At 40.7% G+C, this 11272-nt stretch overlaps 2 protein-coding genes across 3 annotated transcripts; one reads left to right on the forward strand and one right to left on the reverse strand.

Annotated features, from left to right (window-relative positions):
- Positions 1-1427: 1427 nt before the first annotated feature.
- On the reverse strand, positions 1428-4234 carry lyrm1 (LYR motif containing 1). Of its 2 annotated transcripts, none has more exons than XM_026351394.1 (5): positions 4147-4234; positions 2708-2897; positions 2558-2618; positions 2160-2191; positions 1428-2057 (listed from the first exon to the last, which is right to left on the reverse strand). In XM_026351394.1, exons 2-5 carry the CDS (start codon positions 2864-2866, stop codon positions 1944-1946), a joined length of 366 nt encoding a protein of 121 aa, XP_026207179.1. In that variant the 5' UTR covers positions 2867-2897; positions 4147-4234; the 3' UTR covers positions 1428-1943. The 2 variants fall into 2 exon arrangements, with proteins under 2 accessions (XP_026207179.1, XP_026207180.1); XM_026351395.1 differs by having other exon boundaries at positions 4143-4221.
- A 267-nt stretch (positions 4235-4501) lies between these two features.
- Positions 4502-11092, forward strand: dcun1d3 (defective in cullin neddylation 1 domain containing 3). The gene is made up of 5 exons (XM_026351393.1): positions 4502-4981; positions 5979-6057; positions 6456-6506; positions 6674-7224; positions 9140-11092. The coding sequence occupies exons 4-5, from the start codon at positions 6785-6787 to the stop codon at positions 9681-9683; spliced, it is 984 nt and encodes a 327-aa protein (XP_026207178.1). The 5' UTR covers positions 4502-4981; positions 5979-6057; positions 6456-6506; positions 6674-6784; the 3' UTR covers positions 9684-11092.
- Positions 11093-11272: the final 180 nt, after the last annotated feature.

The raw sequence follows: 11272 nt of genomic DNA on the forward strand, positions 1-11272 counted from the left end.
AAACAGAAGAGGCCTTTTTGCAGAAATGTTGAAGTCAATGCTATTTGTTGCTGAGTTTTTAGATTGAATGTTGCATTTGTGGCTCACTAGTCTGATTGTTTTTCTGAGTCATCTATTTTATACCGTGCAGCGAGTTTGTGTTCCATGCAGCGTCACCTGAAAGATGTAGTCACAGATACCTCAAATGCCAGCGTCCTGGTGAGGTTGGTCACGGTTCTGTTGATTGAACTCGCTGAACTAAAATGTACAGTGTACAAGTTCAGTACTTAATATAGTGTGACCTCTGCTGGCTAAAGAATATAGAGAGTGTTGTCAACCTTCTCCTCCCTGTGTTAAAACCTTTGCCTGCTCTCACTCTCTTACACCAAACATCTTCACTGTTTATTGTCTATTGAAAAAGTTTCATTGTGTATTTGCTGTTGCCAATCTAAAAAATTGGCCCCTGGGCACCAACAGGATGGGTTCCCTATCCTTTCAGTTTGGTCATTTTACACCTCTTTGGGGTAGTTTCTGGTTGTTGCTTATCATTTTTGACTCATTTTGTGGTTGTTGTGCATCTCGGTGTAGTGTGTGGTAATTGTGTGTCTTTTAACTGAGCTCTTGTAACAGGAAACATGAACAGAACCAGTTCATGAACTAGTTTTTGTGGACAATCTGGTAATTTGGTTGTAATGTTGTTGCAAGCACACACACTTCGCTGTGTCTCTTTGTCCATTACTCATTAGTTCATGTGGCTAGTTTCTTCTGTCCCCGTATTTGTTATCTCCAAGCATTTGGTTTGTCCCTAGCAGTTGAAGGACAGGCTACTATCTGCAGTATAATCAGGACATGTTAGACATGTTTAACCAAGGCCATTTAATTCCACCAGGACTGTCCATTTCTGAAGACACCACGCTCTGACGCCTGAGGCAGGAGACTGGTGTGTCGGCCAACAGCCGGTGTCACCCAATAACACATGCACTCTTCCTTTCACTGTGTGTTCACTGAGCTCCATCATGTGGCCTGATGCAGGACAAGCTGGAGGACAAAGAGAGTGACCTGAAAACAGTTCACAGTGAGAGGAGAGCGTGTTTGTCAAGGTGACTCAGTCAAGACAGTGACATTAAATGATTTATTGATGAAGTCTACATTATGATTTCTGGAGTGTGACGCACAGAATTGTATCGTTAGAGAACAACATTAACAACTGAATTTTAAATGTGTGCACTGAGATTATCAGTACTGTTTGCTGAGCTGCATTTTTTTAATTTCCAGTGGCTATTTAAAAGTTGAGCAGAGCACACAGTATACTTTGGTCCCCACAGATTACAGCAGACACAGTAGACTTTTCAAGTGCAGTTGAATTGTAGCTGCTTCACTTTAATTGGTCTGTGCTGAGGTCAGTTTTCAGTACATTTTATTAGTGAGAATGAGTCACTGACACCACCTGCAGGTCATGACATTTTATTGATTACTGCATCAATTAGCAGCTTAATGAGAGAAAAGCTTCTTTCTGCTCTCAAAGGAAGTGAAAGCAATGCGAGCAACGAAACTAACATCATAATGTCCTATATAAAAATATTTATAGAACAGCTCCATAAATGGTAGAGAACCTAATAACATACTGAGTCTAATAATCTGAATAATATATAAATCCATGAATGTAGAATAAACTGTGATTTTCATGTTCTAATACTACTGCAGTTCAGTACATAAAAAAAATAAAACACAAGTTGTTCTTATATTACAGGTGACCACAACTTCCTGAGCGGAACAGAAGCTCACACAACACAACTCTGGAAGAACTCATGTTTACGTTTTTCACACAAAAGGTTTTCCACGATGGCAGCTGTTTCTGTATCTGTGCTTGTAACGTCTCATCCTGTGAGATCAGCCTGTGACTTCACTCTAGTTTCCTGTCCTTGGCAACTTGAACCTTCGGTGAGGATTGGGGATACTGAGCATCAGGTCTCATCATGTGACTGTAAGTAAATTGGCTTGGCCTGCTTCCTCAGGCGCTGCTGTGCTCGCAGCCTCCTGCCCTTCTGAGTTGCCAGTCCCATTGGTGGTAGGTAGGTCTACAGGGACATTCAGAGAAGAAAGTAAATGAATGCATTTCTAAACTAAAGAATGATTTATACAGACAAACAAGGTTATTTGCTCAATAAATAGTAACTTACTGCTCTTGGAAATGGGTTCCTGTAATGTAGACCTGTTAGGACAAAGGTACTGTTAGCAGGATTTGTCAACAAAATAAAAAACTATAAGAATCTATCACTTGTACAAAGCAAATCCCACATTCCCACAAGCTAATAAAAGTATCTGATTCCTTTGGTATATGGATGATTTCTGAGGTTTATTCCCGTCTAACACAACCTTTAGATGAACTTAGATTTATCCAATCTAGTCTTTGATAAGCATTTGGGATGCTTCACAAAGGCAAACGTGTAAAATAACATAATAGGTAAATTAAAGCCAACATGAAAAGAACAAAATTAAGCTACTTTAAACTGTTGTTACATTTTGTCTGCACAGAACAAAGCTTAGTCTAAAGTTATGTACAGGACTCCAGCCTTACCTATTTCTATCCTTGCTTCACATTCTTCTATACACATCTTTATTGATTCTTGATCAGTGAGCTGCCAAGAAGCAAACAAGAGAAAATAGTTAGTTTTGTGAACTGTTATAAAACAGTTGTAGTTCATTTATTCAGTATTGTGGTTCACACCTGCTGATTTTGTCTGAACAGAGTCCGGGCCTCCTGAAGTATGTACTTTCTCTCACTCTCTGTGTCACTTGTAAGTCCACTCTGTGCCTGCCAGGTTCGAGCAATGCGGAACACCCGCATGTACAGCGACAACACTGACCTGCGAGTGGAGGCTGTCATCTGGGACAAAAACGGAGGAAACAGCAGATGCCTGTGCGATAGAGGAAATTCAGCTTGAGAACATTACAAATCCCAGTGACTCTAATGTGCCGTCTGTTTCTTCTGCTCGTCCGCTGCTAACAGATATTCCATGTCTGTGTCTCGGTTAATTTATGAATTTGAGTCAACAAAACTTTATTGCTCCTGACTGACTGGTCAGGGTAGCAGATTAGTAGCTCCTTATAAGCTCATAGGTCATAAGCTAAAGGTCATGCATGGGTTGTTGTCCCACCTGGTTTTCATGTGCATTGTTAAGACCACCTGAAACAACAAAGTGTAAACAACTGTGAAACCCTGGGGAGTGATGAAATAACTGCAGTGTAAGTTGGTTAGAGATTATGGCTTCCTGTACACCACGGTCCAAATGAAGCTATTCACGTCAAGGTGGAGCGACACCCTCTTTAACAGAGGAGATGGCCTAAGGCATAATCTATCACCAACTTACACTGCAGTTCTTTCATTACTACCCAGGTAGGTACACATATGAAAGCCATGTAGAACAACAACCCACAGGTTGGGATCAAGGTTTTAACGACTTAATGACTTAACAGAGTTTATAAGCCTGACGAAGCCTTTTGGATGAGAGGTGAAAAGTCTTCAGGAACTTTAAGCAAGTCCAGTTGCCACAGAACAGCTCCTAAACGATTATTTTAGGTAAAATCATCACATGAGCAAAACAAACAAGAACAAAATTAGTGTTAAAACCAGGTTATTACAGGCACTGCTTGTAGGGACACGAGATTAGAAAGGCAATAAAAGCTGAAGTTGTACAGTAGGAATGCCAATTTCCAAACAAATCTGCAGTTAATTAAATTTCCAAATGCAATTGATTAAACTGAGTTTTGGGGTCCCAGTCTCGAATGATCCCATGTTTCGACACTAGATGTCACCAAACCAACACGAAGCTGTTCCCCATTAATGACTTGTACATGAATGAGTGTCAAATATTAATGGCATTGTCTAGTATGTGTAAGATTAGAGAAAAAAAGTCGTAGCAATGATACAGTTACCGTGTTTATTGATTATTGTTTCCAAACTAGTAACTCGAGGATAAACGGTTTATCTCCTGTAGACATGAAGCTAACAGAGTTATCCTTGAGACTTCTCCTGAACTCAATGTCTAGTGTTTGCAACATAGTTTAACTAAAGTTGCTAGAAGGATTAATGTAGTTTATTTCTATTTGTCAAACACTTGCATTAGCGTTATCGGTTTTTAGGATTTAACATAAACACTGACCTACCGACTGAGTCTGAAGGAAGGGTTAGCTCAGCTGTAGCATGCTAAGACAGCAAAAACATGTGTCGCCTGATGATGACGTATCCCTCGAACTGGTTTATAACAAACGGGAAGGTTAGAAAAAGAGGAAATTAAAACAATAAAAATAAGTATATTTTAATCGTACAGAAATGTTGAGGGTCCTTTTTTAATTATTATAAAAATCTCAAATCAGTATTTATTTATCCATTTTAAGTCATTTCAGATGGGTTACCAACTGGTTCATTTTTCCGTGTTTAATATTTTTCTCTGTAAACATGTCATAGGGAAAACACGTGCTTCAGTAACTGTTTTATAACAGCTTATCAGTGTGTGCTACCTCCAATCAGTGTATTAAAATTAAAAGGCGTATCTTGTCGTTGGCATCGCTGGGCTGAGGATCAGCTGTTGATTGCTTGTAGTCAGGGAGGAAGTGATGCAGGAAAATGCCCATAATGTAGCTACAGTCAATGACTAACAGGGAGAAGCACAAAGAAACTGGCTGCTTTAGTCCGAGATGGTCTTTTAACTCTCTTTAAACAACGAACATACTCGGAAATGGATTGAAAAGCACATCCTTATTGCTAGCTTTTTACTTATATTTTTTTTGAAAGCGGACTAGAAGTCGATATTGATGAGGAAGTTTTTTTGTCAGCTGCCAGCTAGCTAGTTAGCTAGCAATCTGAGTTAACGCGACGAGTTTGCCTCAGTTCGCTTATAGTCGTGAACGCTTCCGATGACAACGTATTAACAACTTATTTTGTACTGGCATTCCTGAAGTGATGTGCATCAAGTCCCACACAGTAAACATTTCTAAACAGGTAAGTTTCTTCTTCAGCTGTTTCTCGATGTCTTAAACGAAAAACCTAGCTTAGCTGGTAGCTAACTTTTAGTCAACCGAGCTGATGCTAGCTAGCTATGGCGACGTCGTCAGGGCCAGGCTGTTTTGATTTAAAGGTCGATGATATGTTGTGAATCGATAAAAAGCTTCAAGTACCATGTGAATTAATGAATGGTTAAAATTGTCAGGTGTAGCTAAATGATCATCAAAACACAGTTCACAGGATATTTTGCATGAGCTGTTTAGCTGAGTTGATCCTATTTATGTTGCTACTTAGGATATAACTTTACGTTAAAATGTTATAATAAAGTTAATGCTAGCAGAGGTGAGTTAAATATCAGTCCTCTATTAATCAGCGAGCCTGTGCATATATAACAGTGTCGCATGTATCACATATTGGTATTCCAGCTTTACTTTGTGATGTTAGTTAAACTAACGCTAATAGTTAGATACTGAGATGGTTGCTAACATAGCTTGCTATCCTGTTGTGGGTAATCACTGCAGTTTTATAAAATCAATAAATAGGCATTTAGACGTCTATCAGGTGTTGTGTGGTTAGGCTAGGTGAAGCTGGCCACAGTGGACTTGAGGGAGATTTGCCTCTACATGCCCAGGGATCAGTCACACAATTTGCTCAGATGTCGAAAATACATTATATTCATTCATGTGAGACAACAAACATGTTTTCCAGACTGTTTTCGGAAGAGGAAGAGGGTTTCTCTAGAAATTCAAAGTTGTGAATTTTGCAACTCTTCATATGCTGTGAGTTCCTCACTGGACACCTAACTTTAGAGATTTAAAGTGTGTCAGCCCTAAGTTCACTGGGTGTTTTCAGTGCAAATGCTATGAAGATTAGCAACTATAGTTCAGTAATTCAATAATCCTCAAATAAGGGAAACTGACGAAAATAGTAGTTGAGGCTGGGGAATGATGTGCTATCACGTTCTGCTTATGATGGCAAGATAATGTCTTTTCAGCATTGCGGATGTCAAGGTCACAATGATGGAGCAGAGTAGAAAGACACTTCGATTTGTGGCCAGTGTCGTCTGAAGGACTGTAAGTAACATCCTGACCAGCTACTTCATCAGTTATCGCATTTATTTGTATTTAGATTGATAACAGCATTAACATGTGAACATAACATTTTCTAATTTTCAGCAGCTGAGTCGACTCTGCATTTTGACACACGTTAATTTAACTACTCTGAAACTGTAGTTGACACTGGGCTGTATGTTAATCTCTTATTCTCCTTAGTGCTGATTTATTTGCCAATCTCAACTCTAATTGCTGTTGTTTATTAAGATTAGGAAGAAGGTGTGTGTTCCTACTGTCACATTACACATGACTTTATTTCTCGTGATCTTGAGCCTTTGTATGATCATTTTCCCCCTCTGTAGCCATTGTATGTATACATGCAGACTGACTGTGTTTTTGTCTATTCATCACTTTTTTAGGGTTTTTAAGCCTGACCGTGTAAAACCTGGATTGTGGTGTATTTGGCACAGGTATCTGAGTTTCTTGACCTTTAATTCCAAAATCCACATAGTAAAAATCTTTTTCTACTAAGATCCAGAGAAATGTGGATTGTGACCTTTTAATTATAAACAAGACTGACTCAGTTGAGAGCTAGACTCTTGGATAACAAACATTTTAAATGTTTTTGTCACTTCAGGCCCGAGGGTATGTTGAAACGTCTCGCAAGGCCAAAGCAGAGGCGTCTAGGTGGTTCGGACGGGGACTGAAGGCGAGGAGGAAAGACAGACGAGGGACCAGGGAGGAAGACATGGGCCAGTGTGTCACCAAGTGTAAGAATCCAACGTCCTCCCTCGGCAGTAAGAGTGGAGACAAGGAGAGCGGCTCCAAGTCCCACCACAAGAAGGGTGGTGGCGCGGGTGGAGGCCACAAAGAAGAGCCCAGTGCCCCGTGTAGCAAAGCCACCAGTGAGCTGTCGAATGGCACCAAGGCTTTGGAGGTTACAGTAGAAACGCCCACCATCCCTGCAGTGATCGGGGAACCACGCAAAGATGAGTTTCTGGATGGGGATGGGCTGTCACTGCTGCGCATTGAGGAGCTGTTTATCTGCTACAAGGATGAACAGGAAGATGCCATCTTGGAAGAAGGCATGGAGAGGTTTTGCAATGACCTCTGTGTGGACCCAGCCGAGTTTCGTGTGCTTGTTCTTGCCTGGAAGTTTCAAGCAGCCACGATGTGCAAGTTTACAAGGTAAGGTGAAGTTTGGGGGACGGGGGCGTGTTGTTTTCAGCTGCATTTGCTTAACAGGACGAACTTACAAAAATACATACTGTACATTGTGATCGCTAGTGGGAGAGAATGGTATATTTTGATGCTTTTGAGGTTTCAACAATTCGGTTTTCATGTCTTAGATGTCAGAAATAATACATTTCATACATAAACAATTCAAATCTATTGCTAACACAACTTGTTAAACAACACAGTGTTAGCTGAGAACTGTGTTCAAACTGTAATGTTTGTTGATGCTGGGGATTGGAAGCGACAGTTTCACTGGCACTGGGGAAAAATGTGTCCTAATGTAAAGCAATTAGGCATTAAACACATGTTTTCTAACACAGGCTTTACTAATTTCAAATCATTGTGTCACACTGGTCTGACACATTTGTGCATGACCAGTGCTATGTCCCAACATCCCTGTCCAGTTGCAAGCAAGTGAGAATATCCCCCTTTTTCGGGCCAAACACTCTTCTCCCAAAGGTGCTGTCAATAAACAATGGAAAAAAACAACTTTGAACATGAGCCCAGAAAAGTTTAGTTAAATGACAAATGTCTTTTAGAAATGTGAGCCAAAAGATATCTGGGAAATTTGACATTAAATGGCTGGAGAGACGGTGTGTTGTAATAAATGTTACACATAAGTTGAATTTTGAATTTCAGAGTGTGTGGTTTGTTTGTTGATTACAACTGTCTCCTAATTTAAAACGGTTCCTGATATTAATCATCAGACTTGTTGCCTGATACTCCAGTTCTCCCCACTACTCTGTTTGACCTTCACATCTGCAGTCCTTCACCATGCAGTGGTCCATCCATCCCATCTCAGACACATGGGTTTCAGCTGTTTCAGCTAAAGACACATACCCACAGTTTCCACTGTCAGGTAGGGGGCACAGAGGAAATGGATCCTGCTCGGTGCACTCACTCGGCAGTTTACCTCGGTGATGAATAGGGCTGCCTGCTGGCTGGGTCACTTGTCACTGCCCCCTCTCTGATTTTTAACTCAGCACTTTTGTGTCCAGAGGCTTTTGACAATACCACACTCTGGTTACCAACATGATTCATTGTTAACTGGTGCTTACTGAAGCCCTTTATATCACGTTTGACTTTGAGAGCTTATATTGTCTCCGTAACAGAGAATATGCACTTGTCAGTGCCAGTAATGCTTCTCAAAGTTTCGTTGAACTGACAGGCTTCTGTTATTTTTTTTTGTTTGTTTGTTTTTATTAATTCACTAAAGTAGAGTGAGCCATGCTTCCTTCTTTGTCAGTTATATTTGTAGTGCTGTCACAGACACATGGCCTGTTGTTTGGATTAGATCTTTTCACAAAGTGTAATTGACTCTCTTTGCAAATTTAAATATTATTTACCTCCCCCACAACTTTATTGGAAGTACGGTCTGTGTTTCTATCCCTTAGAGTCTTTAGTAGTAGTCAACAAATATGCATTGTTTTAATGGTTGATGCTGATCTTCAGAGAACAGGGGGGTCAATGGCCAATAGTTTTGTTTTACCAGAGTTTGTTTTTTTGTCTTTCTGCGCAAGATGAAATACAACGATTTAGTAATTATTAATTAATTATTATTAATTCGCTCTGTTCTCCTGCCTGCGTCTGTTCTGTGTGGAGGAGCTGAGCTCATCCCTTGGTCACAGGCACAAACCAGAACTTTTCAGATCTGCTAATCTCACTCTTTAAGTACTAATAAGATGCACCTCAGTGAGTCATTTGCACACCCAAATATTTTAATAGGCTGCAGATGTGTCTGCAGATCATTTTTGTGGCTGGCATAAAGATTGACACGATTAATAGATCAACTACACGTCTTTAGTGTAATGGTACTGTATCAATTTGATGACCATTCCTGTTTTTTTTTTTTTTTTTGTGTTTGTAGGAAGGAGTTTGTTGAAGGCTGCAAGGCCATCAAGGCAGACAGCCTTGAAGGCATCTGCTCACGTTTCCCCTGCATGCTGCTGGAGGCCCAGGGTGAGGAGAACTTCAAGGACCTGTACCGCTTCACCTTTCAGTTTGGTCTGGACGCTGATGAGGGTCAACGCTCTCTGCAGCGTGATATTGCCATTGCCTTGTGGCGCCTAGTTTTCACCCAGGACATGCCTGCAATCCTGGAGCGTTGGCTGGACTTCCTAGCGGAAAACCCTTCAGGTATTCGGGGCATCTCAAGGGACACGTGGAACATGTTCCTTAACTTCACCCAGGCGATTGGGCCTGACCTGAGCAACTACAGTGAGGATGAGGCTTGGCCCAGCCTCTTTGACACCTTCGTGGAGTGGGAGTTGGAGCGTAGGAAAAAGGAGGAAGAACAGGCATTGGTGGCAAATGAAGAAGATGGGAGGTGTACTGAGACAGAGTGTTCTTCCACCACAGATAGACATGAAACAGAGGACAGCTGCGGCTCACAGACGTGGGGGGGCCACTGACCAGGAAACAAGAAATGTTTGAAAGGGAAGGCAGGAAATGACCTATAAGTGAATTGTACATCTGTGAATCATTGGATGAATATTAGTATTACCATTACAGCTGTTCATTTTGCTCTCCTTTTCTGTTGGTGGGATTCCTGCTTTGCAACCTCTTTGGTTTTTGAAAGGGCTCTAAGAACTGCTATGTTTTAAGCACTTCAACTTAAGTTATTGTTTTATTATTTTTTTTCTCCTCCCATGTGTGTTTTTTAGTAATTGGACATGTGGTCCATTTTAATCTACACCTACCTATCATAACCCAGCAGACTAAGCAAAGTCTTGGTGTAAAAAGCAGGCAACAGAAAGCCATAACCTTTCGTTCATTTTGACCTGGAACCACTGCTGATGTGTTTTGTACAAGAAAACAGTTAATAGTAAAGAATAAGGGAAATTGGGGCAATGTGTCTACAAATTATTTCTGACCATCAAAACAGAAGATGTACCAAAAGCTTTATTGTTGTCTCGATTGGACTAGTCTAGTTGGTGTATGCTTTTTATCTTGCAATGCTGTGAAGATGAAGGTTGCACTTGTATTGCCTTCACGACTGTTGGCCTGCAGTTACATGCCAAACAGTAATGGATTACAATTCACAAGGGCATTTTTATTATTGAAAATAAAACCAATAAGATTCACAATTGTAGCCATAATTCTTAAAAGTTGCAATATCCATTTAATATGTCCATGGTAACAGACCCCACCCCCCTCCTTTCTGCATTGAGTGATCCTGAGTGCTACTAATGCAGTGAGCAGCTTAGTTTGTTTAAGCAGCTGGCTGTGCTCCCTTTTGACCTCTAGCATCTAACCATTTTCATGTCCACCTATTTTCAAGAAGCGGTTAAGTGTATACAACACAATAATGCTGGCTTTCCCTGGATGCCTCTTTGATCTCATTTTAGAAAGTCTGCAATGCAACAATTGGACCAACGCTAGGTCTTTCCTGGACAGAAGATGTCTAAACCTATGTTGCATTCAGGACCATTACACTGGGAGCCACACAAAACCTTTTATATTGTTTACCTTCAGGAATTTGAGAGTCTTCACATCCTAGAACTGCTATACAAAAATAGTGTGCACACTTCACAAATATCGTTGACTGCTGCTGATTATGGTTGTAATGGATTGCACAAAAACCAATGGCATGCTAAGTCGCTGTACTGCAACGCTTTGCAGAGAGATTGATGTCAACTGCATTATTTTAAACCTTTTATGTTTAACTTAGGGTGTTTTGGAATGAGTGTGGTAAGAGGGTGGCCATAACCTGATCTTGGTTTACATCTGCAATGGTTTGATTTCAGACCCCCTTTGTCCTTTTTTATATAAAATGTATTGATTTATAATAATAAAAAACAGTGTTGAACTTTTGACTGTTGATCTTGAAATTTTGTGAGTTTATTGCAAAAGGTCTCCTGGTTTCTTTGCAGCCTCATGCTTTGCACCTTTGTGCCTCCAGTGCTCCAGAAGTGTGGTTTTCACAGTGCAGGGTTTGGTGCAGGTGTGTGTGCAGACCGGAGCAGCGGGCTGGGGGGCGTGGCTGACACTGGGGCGCCTC

This window comes from Anabas testudineus, chromosome 19, assembly GCF_900324465.2.
Source record: "Anabas testudineus chromosome 19, fAnaTes1.2, whole genome shotgun sequence".
Lineage (NCBI taxonomy): Eukaryota > Metazoa > Chordata > Actinopteri > Anabantiformes > Anabantidae > Anabas > Anabas testudineus.

Bases quoted from the DNA above. Each gene is read 5' to 3' on its own strand.
- lyrm1 (XM_026351394.1), bottom strand. From the start codon at position 2,866: ATGACAGCCTCCACTCGCAGGTCAGTGTTGTCGCTGTACATGCGGGTG. The intron at 2,619-2,707 runs GTGTGAACCACA...GCTTCTTGGCAG, and splicing joins TGTTCAGACAAAATCAGCAG to CTCACTGATCAAGAATCAAT. The intron at 2,192-2,557 runs GTAAGGCTGGAG...TTGTCCTAACAG, and splicing joins TGAAGCAAGGATAGAAATAG to GTCTACATTACAGGAACCCA.
- dcun1d3 (XM_026351393.1), top strand. From the start codon at position 6,785: ATGGGCCAGTGTGTCACCAAGTGTAAGAATCCAACGTCCTCCCTCGGC. The intron at 7,225-9,139 runs GTAAGGTGAAGT...TTGTGTTTGTAG, and splicing joins ACGATGTGCAAGTTTACAAG to GAAGGAGTTTGTTGAAGGCT.